The sequence below is a fragment of the Hevea brasiliensis genome, chromosome 10 (assembly GCF_030052815.1).
Source record: "Hevea brasiliensis isolate MT/VB/25A 57/8 chromosome 10, ASM3005281v1, whole genome shotgun sequence".
NCBI lineage: Eukaryota > Viridiplantae > Streptophyta > Magnoliopsida > Malpighiales > Euphorbiaceae > Hevea > Hevea brasiliensis.
The window spans coordinates 98,989,218-99,002,024 of NC_079502.1; the positions used below are offsets into that span (position 1 = coordinate 98,989,218).

The window sequence follows — 12,807 nt, forward strand, 5'->3', positions numbered from 1 at the left end:
ATTATTTATAAAGTTTAAACATTTATTTGAAAACATTTTTATATTTAAAATCTAAAAATTTTAATAATAATACTTTAAAAATTGTAATGTGACATATGTGTTTTTTTATACTTTATATTTTTTTGACTTGGTTTTTTTTTATTAGTATTGTCAATTATTTTACAAAGTAACTAGTCATTTTACTTGCGCGTTGCAGAATTTATTTATTTTTTATTTTAATATATAATTTAGTATTTATTTTTATAAAATTTTATATTTCAAAATCATACTATAAAATTTTGTTCTTGATTAATTATATTAAATACAATTATATTCCTATTAACATTAAATTTAATTTTTATTTATAAAATTATTATCAATTATTTTCGCTAAATATTCCTTCATAAAAATATAACAATATGATATTTTTATAGTATAATTATATTTAAAAAATATCATATATTATTAGAAATAGTTTGTCTATATAATAAATATTCTAAAAATGAAATCTTAAATATTATGGTAATATTCATGAAATAATAATAATAATAATAATAATAATAATGTCCAATAATTTCTCAATTTATAATTTACATTTTATTCATCTTTTTTTAAGTCTTAAATTTGTTCTTTTAATTTTAAATTTTTTGTACTTCCAAATTTTTATTGTTTATTTATAAACTTATTTCAAAATTTAAAATTAAATTTTATATATTTTTATTTTTTTCGTCAAATACAAAATCATGTTTGTTATTAAAAAAATTATATATTAACACTTGATATAAAATTATAATTAATTAAAAATTTACTATTATTATTAAAATTTCATATAATGATTATGAAAATATAAAATATAAAAATATATATTAAATTATATTATTACAGCAAAATAATAAAGAATTTGTGCAAGGCGCTGCTAAAACGAATAATGGTTACTAGGGAAAAGTTTATCGTGCAGTTGATGAAATTGGGTAATCTGCCAGCCGAACCTGAAAATGATGTGGTCGAGTGGAGACAAGGTGCCGATGAAGCTAGAGACCGTGGAGGATCCATTAAAGGTTGGGTTGTTCTCAGGGTTCCAAACCGAGCAAAAAATTATATCAAATCAAAGTTATTTTAATACTTTAATTTGATTTTAATTTTTTACTAAGAATCAAACCGAATAAAAACCATATATATAAATATATATATAATTATGAACTAACTATAATATAATATTATATTTCATTTTTCTATATCTTCTTAAAAATTTTAGTTATAAATATAATAAATTACCTTATAATTCTTAATTATAAATATACTTTTATACTATATGATACAGTATCACATAAAATGCCAAAATGTATAGTTCTGTTAACTGAATAATAAGTATCTTAATTAACTCTATTTATTACAAATAAGCATATTGCTTTATTTGGGATTCTGAATTCCACTTTAATCTGATTTTTTTTCAATCGAATCACTTTAATTAGATTGCTCTCAATTGAATCCCAATAGAATTTTATCCGATACTTGCATAAGGGCTTTATACCTCCATAATCAGATATGTCATTTTCTCCTAATCAATTTGGTCCTATTCATATCAAGTGACCCATTTATTTTCTGTTTTATAGGTTTATACCCACAAGAATTTTCATGGACCACAACACAATATATATATATATATATATATATATATATATATATATATATATATATATATATATATATATATATATTCTCATATTTAAATATTATATAATTAGTAAATAATTAAAATGTATATTATATGATATTTTTATACTATTATATTATATAATATACTTAATCATAAATTATATATGTGCTTTATAGTTAAAGATTATATAATTTAGAATTAACTAAAAGATATATTATATGATATATTTTATATTAATAACTCTATTTAAAATTTAAATGTTAATTCAAATATAATTTTTTAAGGAAATAGTTATATAAAATTGTTTCAAGAATTGAGAATCAAACCATAATCGTAATTAAAGAATTAAGAACTGTATTGAAATGAAATCGAAATAATGAAGAACCGAATCGAAATTATATGGAAATTTCCGTTTGATTCCAATTCTTAGGTAGACTCCAAATTGCACTGAAACCGTACACTCCTATTTTGAGGAACATGATGGGCCTCTCAAAAAAATGTTCAATAGGTAGTCATTCTGCTTTAGTATCTTGTTTGTTTGTTTGATGTGAAAATGAAGAAAAATAATAGTAAACAGATTAATAAATATATTTTTGAGCTCTGAGCATAGCAATTCATTTGGCTAAATTTGGTGTCTTGTATTTTGTTGTCGATCTCCAGAAATTGGTGAAATTCAACTCTATCTTTAACTGCTAGTGCTAATTCTCTGGGATTTAGTCCATGTTAGTTTTTCATCAAACAGTGATTTTTGTGGGCTTTTTTTTTATTTTTTTTATTAGCGTTCATCAATTAGATCTTCTCCAACCACCACTTTTATTTTAGCATTTACTCCTCTTTCTTCTCCTTCTAGTGTGGCATTTATTTTACACTTCAAATCCTACTTCCCTCTCCTATGTCTGACTTCGTAGACAACATGGCAGAGCACATCAATAGGACAAACAATCTAAATTGCAAAGAAATTGTTAGAAGAAAGAATATAAGTAATGAAGGAAAGGATTGTGTATTTGTCTATGTCTTATTTACAGAGATATTACATCTATTTATACATGGAAATATGAGCTAATTTAGACAAGAATAACAATTGCTGTAATTATGCTACACAAATCTCCTATAATCATGCTAATTGCTGTAATTATGCTACAAATCTTCTACAATCATGCTAATTATTATAATTATGCTAACACCCTCCCTCAAACTCAAGGTGGTAGCACAGGTGCCAACTTGAGTTTGCTTAAGAGATCCTGAAAGCGAGTGGGAGGATGCGTTTTGATGAATATATCAGCGGTTTGGCTGACAGAGGAGACATGAATCAAACATATGGTGCCATGAGCAACATGATGACGTACAAAATGACAATCAATTTCGATGTGATTGTGTCACGACCCAACCTATGGGCCAGACCGACACTAGGACCTGGGCCAGCTTAAAGCCCCCGAGGCCCGTAGTAAGCCTAACTATTTCTCAAATCCATAACCAGGCCCACAATTTAGACCCAATATGCATATAAGATAATTTAAATTAAACTGTTATAATTTCATTTTGGGCCAACTTAGCCCAGAACTTTTCAGAAAACTAAAATCAGGGGAGCCCAGCTCAACCCTATTACCTCATTTATAACCATTTAAAACTCATAAAATTTTTTTCTTTTCATTTATGAATATGAAAACTTGAATTCATCTGATCTCGATAGGCTTAATGCTACTACTAGCACATGCGGAGTCCTAAATTACAAATTTAGAGAATAATAATACAATTAAGTAATCTTTTCATAACCTGAGAGGAAAGGGACAAGTTATTCTGAAAAATGTCTCCTCACTGTCTTTGGAAAAATATGGTGAACAGGAGTGAGCGTTCGACTCAGAGAGTAAAATATCAATTTTAACCGTAATCTCTATAACTATCTAAAACTAATGCACCCTGTAGAGTGAAATGTAACATTAGCAATAAATTCACATTATAGCATCAAAAAGGTAATTTGGAGCACTCACACACCCTGTAACATCATTCATAATATATGGGAGCTGATCCCCTATACAGCTCTCTTAATTCCAACCTGGTGCCAGCGAAGAACTCAGCTCGGACTTCCACTTAATAACCAAATCGAGGGTCCCAGCGAAGAACTCAAGCCGTGACTACCCCTCGAAGGATCGGGTCCCAGCGAAGAACTCAAGCCGTGACTACCCGTCCTATCCATAGTCCACACCACATCACACGCACGCCAACGCACGCACACTGCTCCAAATTACCACAACAACATCCATGGCACCTCAACAGTTATGAATGCAACATAAATCGTGCCTAGAGTTTAACTACATAAATATATGCATATAAGTGATGCATGGGCATGCTGAACATATAATAATATCGAAATTACAATTAAAATTAATATTTTACTCACGATTACAAATCGACTATTGTGGCTGCTGGATGCAGGAAAATAGTTGATCTCGATCACCTAATAATTAAATTATAAATTTATTAGTACTAACTCAAAATAAAACTCTAAAGAGGCAATAGACAGCCTAATTCATGCCGGAAATCCGGCAGAGTTTCCCCTATACCTGGGACCTACCCAACCTGCAAAGAGGCTCAAATAACACTTCTAAATTCTCAATTTCCACAATCACATCTCATTAATATCACATGGCCCCTCCTGGGCCCTCCAAATCAGACTATACTCAAAATTTTAAAAATTACGTTTTAGTCCATATAATTGACATTTTTCAAAAATCCACTCAAACAAGCTCTAAAAATTCTAAAATTTTGCCCCGCGATCCTTAATAATATTATAAGGCTATTGCAAAATGAATTGTAATTTTCTAATCACCCATGAATATTTTATTCAAGAATTTTACTCGATTCCATAAGTTTCCAACAGCTAACATATTCCTAATTCAACCCAATTAAATATTCACATATTTAAACCTCCATCCTCAAGCTTCAACCAATTATATAAAATTTAATTATCTTAATTTCAATTAATCTTATATGCCCACATGCTAAAAATATAACTAAAATCCATCCATATTTCTCAAAAATATTCTACGATCACCCAAAAATTCAACTAACACCATAGAATATCTCCAAATAATTTTACTTTCATCATATATTTTTCTTAGAATTTTTCTCCAATTTTTCCTGTTTAAGAAACACTGTATTTATGCTCCACAGACAGAGAAATAATAAAAATTATCTTACCCGAAGTTTATCTGTCTCAAAAATTCCAAAAATTTATGAGGAAGCCTCTGGAAGTTGAACCATCTCCATAGCTCAGGGACCCATGCCACGCGCCACGGTGGCGACCGCCGTCGCCGGCTACATTTGCCGAATCTGATCATACCACCATGTTCCTCTCCTCTTCCTCAGTCCACATGTGGTCTCGGATCGTCGATCCAACGGTCGGATCGTCGTAGATCTGACGAAAAAGCTTGAAAAACCCAAAACTTCTCTCCTCCATATCTCACTCATCCGACCTCCATTTGCTTCAAAATTGGTATCAAAAGAAAGCTCTCGGAACAAGCTTTCCAACGCCACTGGAATCGCCTCGATCGGAAGTCGGACGGAATCGCGGCGGGAAAGCCGCCCATTGTGCGCGTTTTCTCTCTCCTCTTCCTCTCTTGCCGCCATTTTTGGTGGTCTGGGCGTCGCCGAGGGTCGCCCGGCGGTGGGAGCTGCTTGGGACGTCGCCGGCGGGGCACCGGAGAAAGGACGAATAAGAAGAAAGGGAAGGTGAGGGAAAGAAGTGAAAGGGGGGGGGGTTGTCCTCCTCCCGTTTTTGAAATTTTTTTATTTTTTTATATAAAAAAAGGCTGCTGTGACAGTGGGAAACCCACTGTCACACGCCAATCCCATTTTTCAAATTTTTTTTTTTTTTAAAGGGTTGTTACATTCTTCCCCCCTTAAGAAAAATTCGTCCTCGAATTTTCGAATAAACCAGAGATATGGAAAAGAAGATTATCAGAACAAGTGCAATCATTACTCCTCCAGCTATGCAGAGATTGGTAAAACATTTATTCTTCAAACTCTTTGTACATTATATATGACATTCTATTACTCTCTTATTCTACTATGGTGTCCTATTTGTCTTCATCTCTATCTAGAGATGCTCTTATCTCTTGGCTATTCATTGACCATTCTTCTGACATTTCAAGTATTCGCTATATCTCACTGTTCTTGACTTGATGTCTCATAACTTCAATCAACTTTAGTGCTTACCTCACTTTTATTACGCCCCAACATGTCTCTTGGTGACTTCAGTCATCATTCCTTTGTTTTAATAATCTCTGTTTTCCCCAATGACATAACTTATTTTCCTTATTCCATGGTATCCTATGAGTAGCTTTCTGTAGCACCTAATCTAGGCATCTTGTTGAGATCTTCACTCTTCTTATGACTTGATGGTTAATACCTATAAATCTTCTCACTCCCATTATACTTTAAATTTTTAATCTCTCTTGTGTCATTACTAAGGTACTTAGACCAACCTCTATCGATCTTATGTAACTAGTCAGGTAGAGTCTCCTCCAAGGGCCAAGTGTATCATTTATCAATATTGGAAAGTAAACTGGGTCTCTCCTTCTAGGTAACAAAAGTGTTTATATTCTCTGACAACTCAACCCATGCGACTTATCAATTCTCACTCCTTCTCTGGAATATAAATATCTAGACTTCTTCCTATAGCTTCTTAGTATGTGGCCTACTTCTGACACATTAGCACTCAGATCGAGGCTCTACTACTCCTTTAATCTATCATCTCATAATAACTTGTTTTAAACGTCTCTTAGTGTGTTCCTAGCATACCTATTCCTCCTTATCCTCATCATTATAACTGGCTCTATCGAGCTCTTTTTCTGTCCTTTGCATCTTATCCACTTTCCTTTTCCTATTTTTTTGGTATTGTTGATATCTTTTCAACCTGCTGTACTTATTCCTTAATTTTAGTCCTATTTCACCCTTACACCTTTTTCCTTCAAGGATGTCCATCCCATCATCAACTTTAACTTTCATTTTATTTCTTAGTTACTAGTTCTATTACTTCGGGAATTCTAACCTTACGATTTTCTCTTACCAGCACATTCTTCACCTTTTGTAACACTTATAATTAACCATAGAAAATTCTTTTTGCATCCCCTTTTACCAACTTAACTATCAGAACATTATCATTCCCTACCTCTCTTAGTAGGAAATTACACATCCTAGATGGATATGAGCCCTTGAAACTATAAGTTCCATCTGAACTAACACGGCTGTGAGAAATGTGTGCCATGCCTTAATCCTAAACAAAATACTTCACATGTTCATTCTCCTTAATAAAATCACATATACTGCCCATAGCTTTCCAAACTTTAGCTTCATCTTTTCCTTTTAGCAACAATCTCATTCGCTGTAACTCATTCACAATTAGTATTCTCTCCAGCTCATAATTTAAAATAGTCACAAGCCTTAGTAGCTAACTCAATTTGACTCCTGTTATTACTCTGATCGTCCTTTCATACTTAACACTAGGTATGCACTTACAGTCATTCTCATATCACGAAATTGTATATGAATTGGTGCCTACCAAACTCTCAAATAACTAGGTCTCCTTGACTCTGTCTCCGTTCCTTATATAACCCTCTAGAACCAATAGCACAAACTAAACTTGAAAAGAAAGAAAAATATCCTCTTATATTCAACTACGCCCGATTGTCCATATAATAACGTTTAATCTATGTTTCTTGGTCTTTCTCTTCAAATTTCATCATCTCTTAGCACAATTGTGCTCTACCTATAAGATATCATCTGCATGAACACTTTACCGTACCATTGTCCTTCCTGACATAATATTTTATAATTTATTAACTTTACTTATACTCGACCAATGATTCATATCTATCATCGTTTATATTGTGCCCTTAACTTTTGTTGATTCCTGAAAGATTTCTCTCACTAATAAATTCTTCCAACACTAATTCCACCCTTATCTATGGTCATTAATTTGATCCTTGAACTTTCTAGTAATTTATTACCATCCATACTTGTCACTTTTCATTCTACCCCTACTATTGTTCTGTCGTTATTACTTCACTGTAAAGTGATTCTGTTGATCACACTAAAAATGTTTGCCTGACATTCATAACGAACCTCTAACTACCTTCTCACTATCTCAAAAGTCTAACCTAAAACTTATGTGTCATTATCTATCATTCTTTTCCTCTCATCATACCTATTTGATCCCTTAGACTGACTTTTATTCAACTTACTGCTTACTAACTTCTCTTTCTCTACCTATTTAGGTAGTCCGCAATACCATCGCACACCTTCTAACATTTACTCATTATTATTGTATTCCATACCTCCATCACTTTTCTCACTAATGTGGTCCCATTTTGGGTTTTCCATCCTTGTCATTCTCCTTGCCAAGAATAACACTTAGCCTATCCTATATCTTAACTTTGTTCCTTTTATTAAGCGCTCTTTAGGTTGTCCTTTCATTTATTTCCTTTGTCTTACCCAAAATAGAACTTGACTATTCTATCCCTGGTTCCATTCTTCTTCCTAACATAATAGTGTACTTGCTAACTATATCTTCGAGTCTCTATCGCGTTATCATATGTTTGTGCTACTCAGTTTGGTCCTTTGACCACTCTAGCTAGTACTTCCACTAGCATTTAGATTATATTGCATCTGCAATGAATTGTCCAAACTTTCATTACGCACTTTTTCTATCCATTGGCCTTCTATAATTTATCTTTGCTAATTTATTTCTCTTAACACTATTATAATTAGATTATACTATTATTTTGATCAATATGAAGTTAGAAAAGAACTCAGGAAATTGCGGTCATACCTTTATCGTATGATTTCTATTCTTATCCTTTAGCTTACATAATACCCTTACTACCTCGAAAACTGATTCTGTAGAAATTTTTATTTGTTATTATTATTATTATTATTATTATTATTATTATTATTATTACTATTATTATTATTATTTTCCATATTTACTCAATTAGCCAAAACTTAAGATTCTGGGTACCCAAACCTGTCATCCAATTCAAAGGATTTACATCCATTGTGATCTGATTATATATGATTCCTATAATGGAACTTGTATCCTATGCGGGATACAAGAGCCAACTACTATATACCACAATCTACAGACCCATCAGGGGAACTATATCGTTTTTCACCATCATTAGTAATAAATTTCGATCCCTTCTGAAAAGATAGGACTACACCCTAACTTGCTGCAACAAAGGTACTACATTTACCACCTTGCCCAAACCATGTCAAATTAATGACTCTCCTATCATATCATATCTCTGTGAATCATCAATTCATAGTTTCGACCTTCCTTAGGTAGTAGGGTTGCACTTTACACCTTGCTAATACACACAAGGTATCCTATTCTCACTAAGTTCTAAGCAAAACGTCTGTCATTCTGCAAAAATCATCCAAAATTCCATACCGAAGACTATTTGGTCTCACTCTATAGGTGTCACTTTTAATTTGCAACAAGTCCGAAACATCTGCTCTGATGGCAACTCATCATGCAACTCAAGCTCATGCTAGGGTAGCAGAGTCATTGACTCTAGTTACCACCTAAGCTGTAACCTTTCGATATTCTAGCTCTAGACTCTTAACCGGGAGTTCCCAACTCCTCTGCGGATATAGAACTACTGCGGTATTCTTGTACCAAAGCAGAGGCCATCGATAAACACCCTCATTATGGAGCACCACGGGGATGCACGCGACTCTACACAATAATCTCATGTCGATCTTTGTCTGCGACTACGGAGCGGACATTGAGAACATTGTATAGTTACTACGATACGTCCTGACAGACTAGGTCTCCTAATCTCTTATCTCTCTTGAATATTCTATTATCACAAACTTATTCTAACTGGGTCATTCAGCGATGGCGCCGTGATGGTATCCTCATCCTTATCTAGAACCATTTGTACTTTCAAGACTCACCTTTATGTACTCGTGCCTTGCACGAAATGGGCACACCATTTAAACCCATACTGACAAAAATATAACATTTCTTGGAGTACGTATCCTCATGATAGATCTCACATGTCTACTAACTCTATTTCACATTTCTGTGTACTCCACGAAAATCAAGACACTAACTGAGGCACTTTTATATTTCCCGAGGTATAACGCAGAATCTAGAAACAAAGAATTACAGAAAAAGGAAAGCAGAATCCTATACTCTGCATGTAACATCTTAACAAGACTCCTTTTACACTCCCAAGTATATTATTTCCCATGAATCTAGAGCCTAAGCTCTGATACCAACTTTGTCACGACCCAACCTATGGGCCGGACCGGCACTAGGACCTGGGCCAGCTTAAAGCCCCCGAGGCCCGTAGTAAGCCTAACTATTCCTCAAATCCATAACCAGGCCCACAATTTAGACCCAATATGCATATAAGATAATTTAAATTAAACTGTTATAATTTCATTTTGGGCCAACTTAGCCCAGAACTTTTCAGAAAACTAAAATCGAGAGCCAGCTCAACCCTATTACCTCATTTATAACCATTTAAAACTCATAAAAATTTTTTCTTTTCATTTATTAATATGAAAACTTGAATTCATACATCTCTGATAGGCTTAATGCTACTACTAGCACATGCGGAGTCCTAAATTACAAATTTAGAGAATAATAATACAATTAAGTAATCTTTTCATAACCTGAGAGGAAAGGGACAGTTATTACGAAAAATGTCTCCTCCTGTAGCTTTGGAAAAATTTGGTGAACAGTATTGAGCGTTCGACTCAGAGAGTAAAATATCAATTTTAACCGTAATCTCTATAACTATCTAAAACTAATGCACCCTGTAGAGTGAAATGTAACATTAGCAATAAATTCACATTATAGCATCAAAAAGGTAATTTGGAGCACTCACACACCCTGTAACATCATTCATAATATATGGGGTGATCCCTATCTGACTCTCTTAAATCCAACTTGGTGCCAGCGAAGAACTCAGCTCGGACTTCCACTTAATAACCAAATCGAGAGTCCCAGTGAAGAACTCAAGCCGTGACTACCCCTCGAAGGATCGGGTCCCAGCGAAGAACTCAAGCCGTGACTACCCGTCCTATCCATAGTCCACACCACATCACACGCGCCAACGCACGCACCTTGCTCCAAATTACCACAACAACATCCATGGCACCTCAACGATTATGAATGCAACATAAATCGTGCCTAGAGTTTAACTACATAAATATATGCATATAAGTGATGCATGGGCATGCTTGAACATATAATAATATCGAAATTACAATTAAAATTAATATTTTACTCACGATGCAAATCGACTATTGTGTGCTTTGGATGCGGGAAAATAGTTGATCTCGATCACCTAATAATTAAATTATAAATTTATTAGTACTAACTCAAAATAAAACTCTAAAGAGGCAATAGATACTAATTCATGCAGGAAATCAGTGAGTTTCCCTATACAGGACCTACCCAACTGCAAAGAGGCTCAAATAACACTTCTAAATTCTCAATTTCCACAATCACATCTCATTAATATCACATGGCCCCTCCCTGGCCCTCCAAATCGAACTATACTCAAAATTTTAAAAATTATGTTTTAGTCCATATAATTGACATTTTTCAAAAATCCACTCAAACAAGCTCTAAAAATTCTAAAATTTTGCCCCCCGATCCTTAATAATATTATAAGGCTATTGTAAAATGAATTGTAATTTTCTAATCACCCATGAATATTTTATTCAAGAATTTTACTCGATTCCATAAGTTTCCAACAGCTAACATATTCCTAGTTCAACCCAATTAAATATTCACATATTTAAACCTCCATCCTCAAGCTTCAACCAATTATATAAAATTTAATTATCTTAATTTCAATTAATCTTATATGCCCACATGCTAAAAATATAACTAAAATCCATCCATATTTCTCAAAAATATTCTACGATCACCTAATAATTAAATTAACACCATAGAATATCTCCAAATAATTTCACTTTCATCATATATTTTTCTTAGAATTTTTCTCCAATTTTTCCTGTTTAAGAAACACTGTATTTATGCTCCACAGACAGAGAAATAATAAAAATTGTCTTACCCGAAGTTTATCTGTGTCTCAAAATTCCAAAAATTTATGAGGAAGCCTCTGGAAGTTGAACCATCTCCATAGCTCATCTGCCATGTACCACGCGCCACGGTGGCGACCGCCATCGCCGGCGACATTTGCCGAATCTGATCATACCACCATGTTCCTCTCCTCTTCCTCAGTCCACATGTGGTCTCGGATCGTCGATCCAACGGTCGGATCGTCGTAGATCTGACAAAAAAGCTTGAAAAACCCGAAACTTCTCTCCTCCATATCTCACTCATCCGACCTCCATTTGCTTCAAAATTGGTATCAAAAGAAAGCTCTTGGAACAAGCTTTCCAACGCCACTGGAATCGCCTCGATCGGACGTCGGACGAAGCCGGAATCGCGCCGGAAAGCCACTGCCCACTGTGCGCGCGTTTTCTCTCTCCTCTTCCTCTCTTGCCGCCGTTTCTGGTGGTCCTGGACGTCGCCGGAGGGTCGCCGGCCGGTGGGGAGCTGCTTGGGACGTCGCCGGCCCGTCACTGGAGAAAGGAAGAAGAAGAAGAAAGGGAAGGAGAGGGAAAGAAGAGAAATGGGGGGGGGGGTTTTCCTCCTCCCGTTTTTGAAATTTTTTTTTTTTTTTTTATATAAAAGGCTGCTGTGACAGTGGGAAACCCACTGTCACACGCCAATCCCATTTTTCAAAATTTTTTTTTTAAAGGGTTGTTACAGATTGGTACTCTCATGAAATACATAATTATGAGAAATCTGTATGTCACTTATATTATCGCAATGAAGCATTGTGGCAGAAGAATGAGTGATACCCAAATCAGTTAATAACTACCGTAACCAAAGTAATTCAGATGTAGCATCAGCAAGAGCACGATATTCAGATTATGTGCTAAAACGTGCAATAACAGTTTGCTTTTTGCTACGCCAAGAGATAAGAGAATTACCCAAGAAGAAATAATAACCAGTTGTAGAGCGACGATCTGTCAAATCACCAGCCCAATCAGCATCAGAGTAGCCAGATAATACTAGGGAGGAGGTAGCGAAAAAGTGCAAACCATGAAAAAGAGTGTCTTTGATATAACGTAAGGAT

General features: G+C 34.1%; 1 protein-coding gene across 1 annotated transcript in view; it reads left to right on the plus strand.

Annotated features, from left to right (window-relative positions):
* The first annotated feature begins 907 nt into the window (after positions 1–907).
* Positions 908–12,807, plus strand: part of LOC131169442 (probable mannitol dehydrogenase) — a 28,739-nt gene continuing 16,839 nt past the window's right edge. The window contains exon 1 of the mRNA XM_058128670.1: positions 908–1,037. Coding sequence (XP_057984653.1) covers positions 908–1,037 — 130 coding nt within the window. The remainder of the gene's footprint in view (positions 1,038–12,807) is intronic.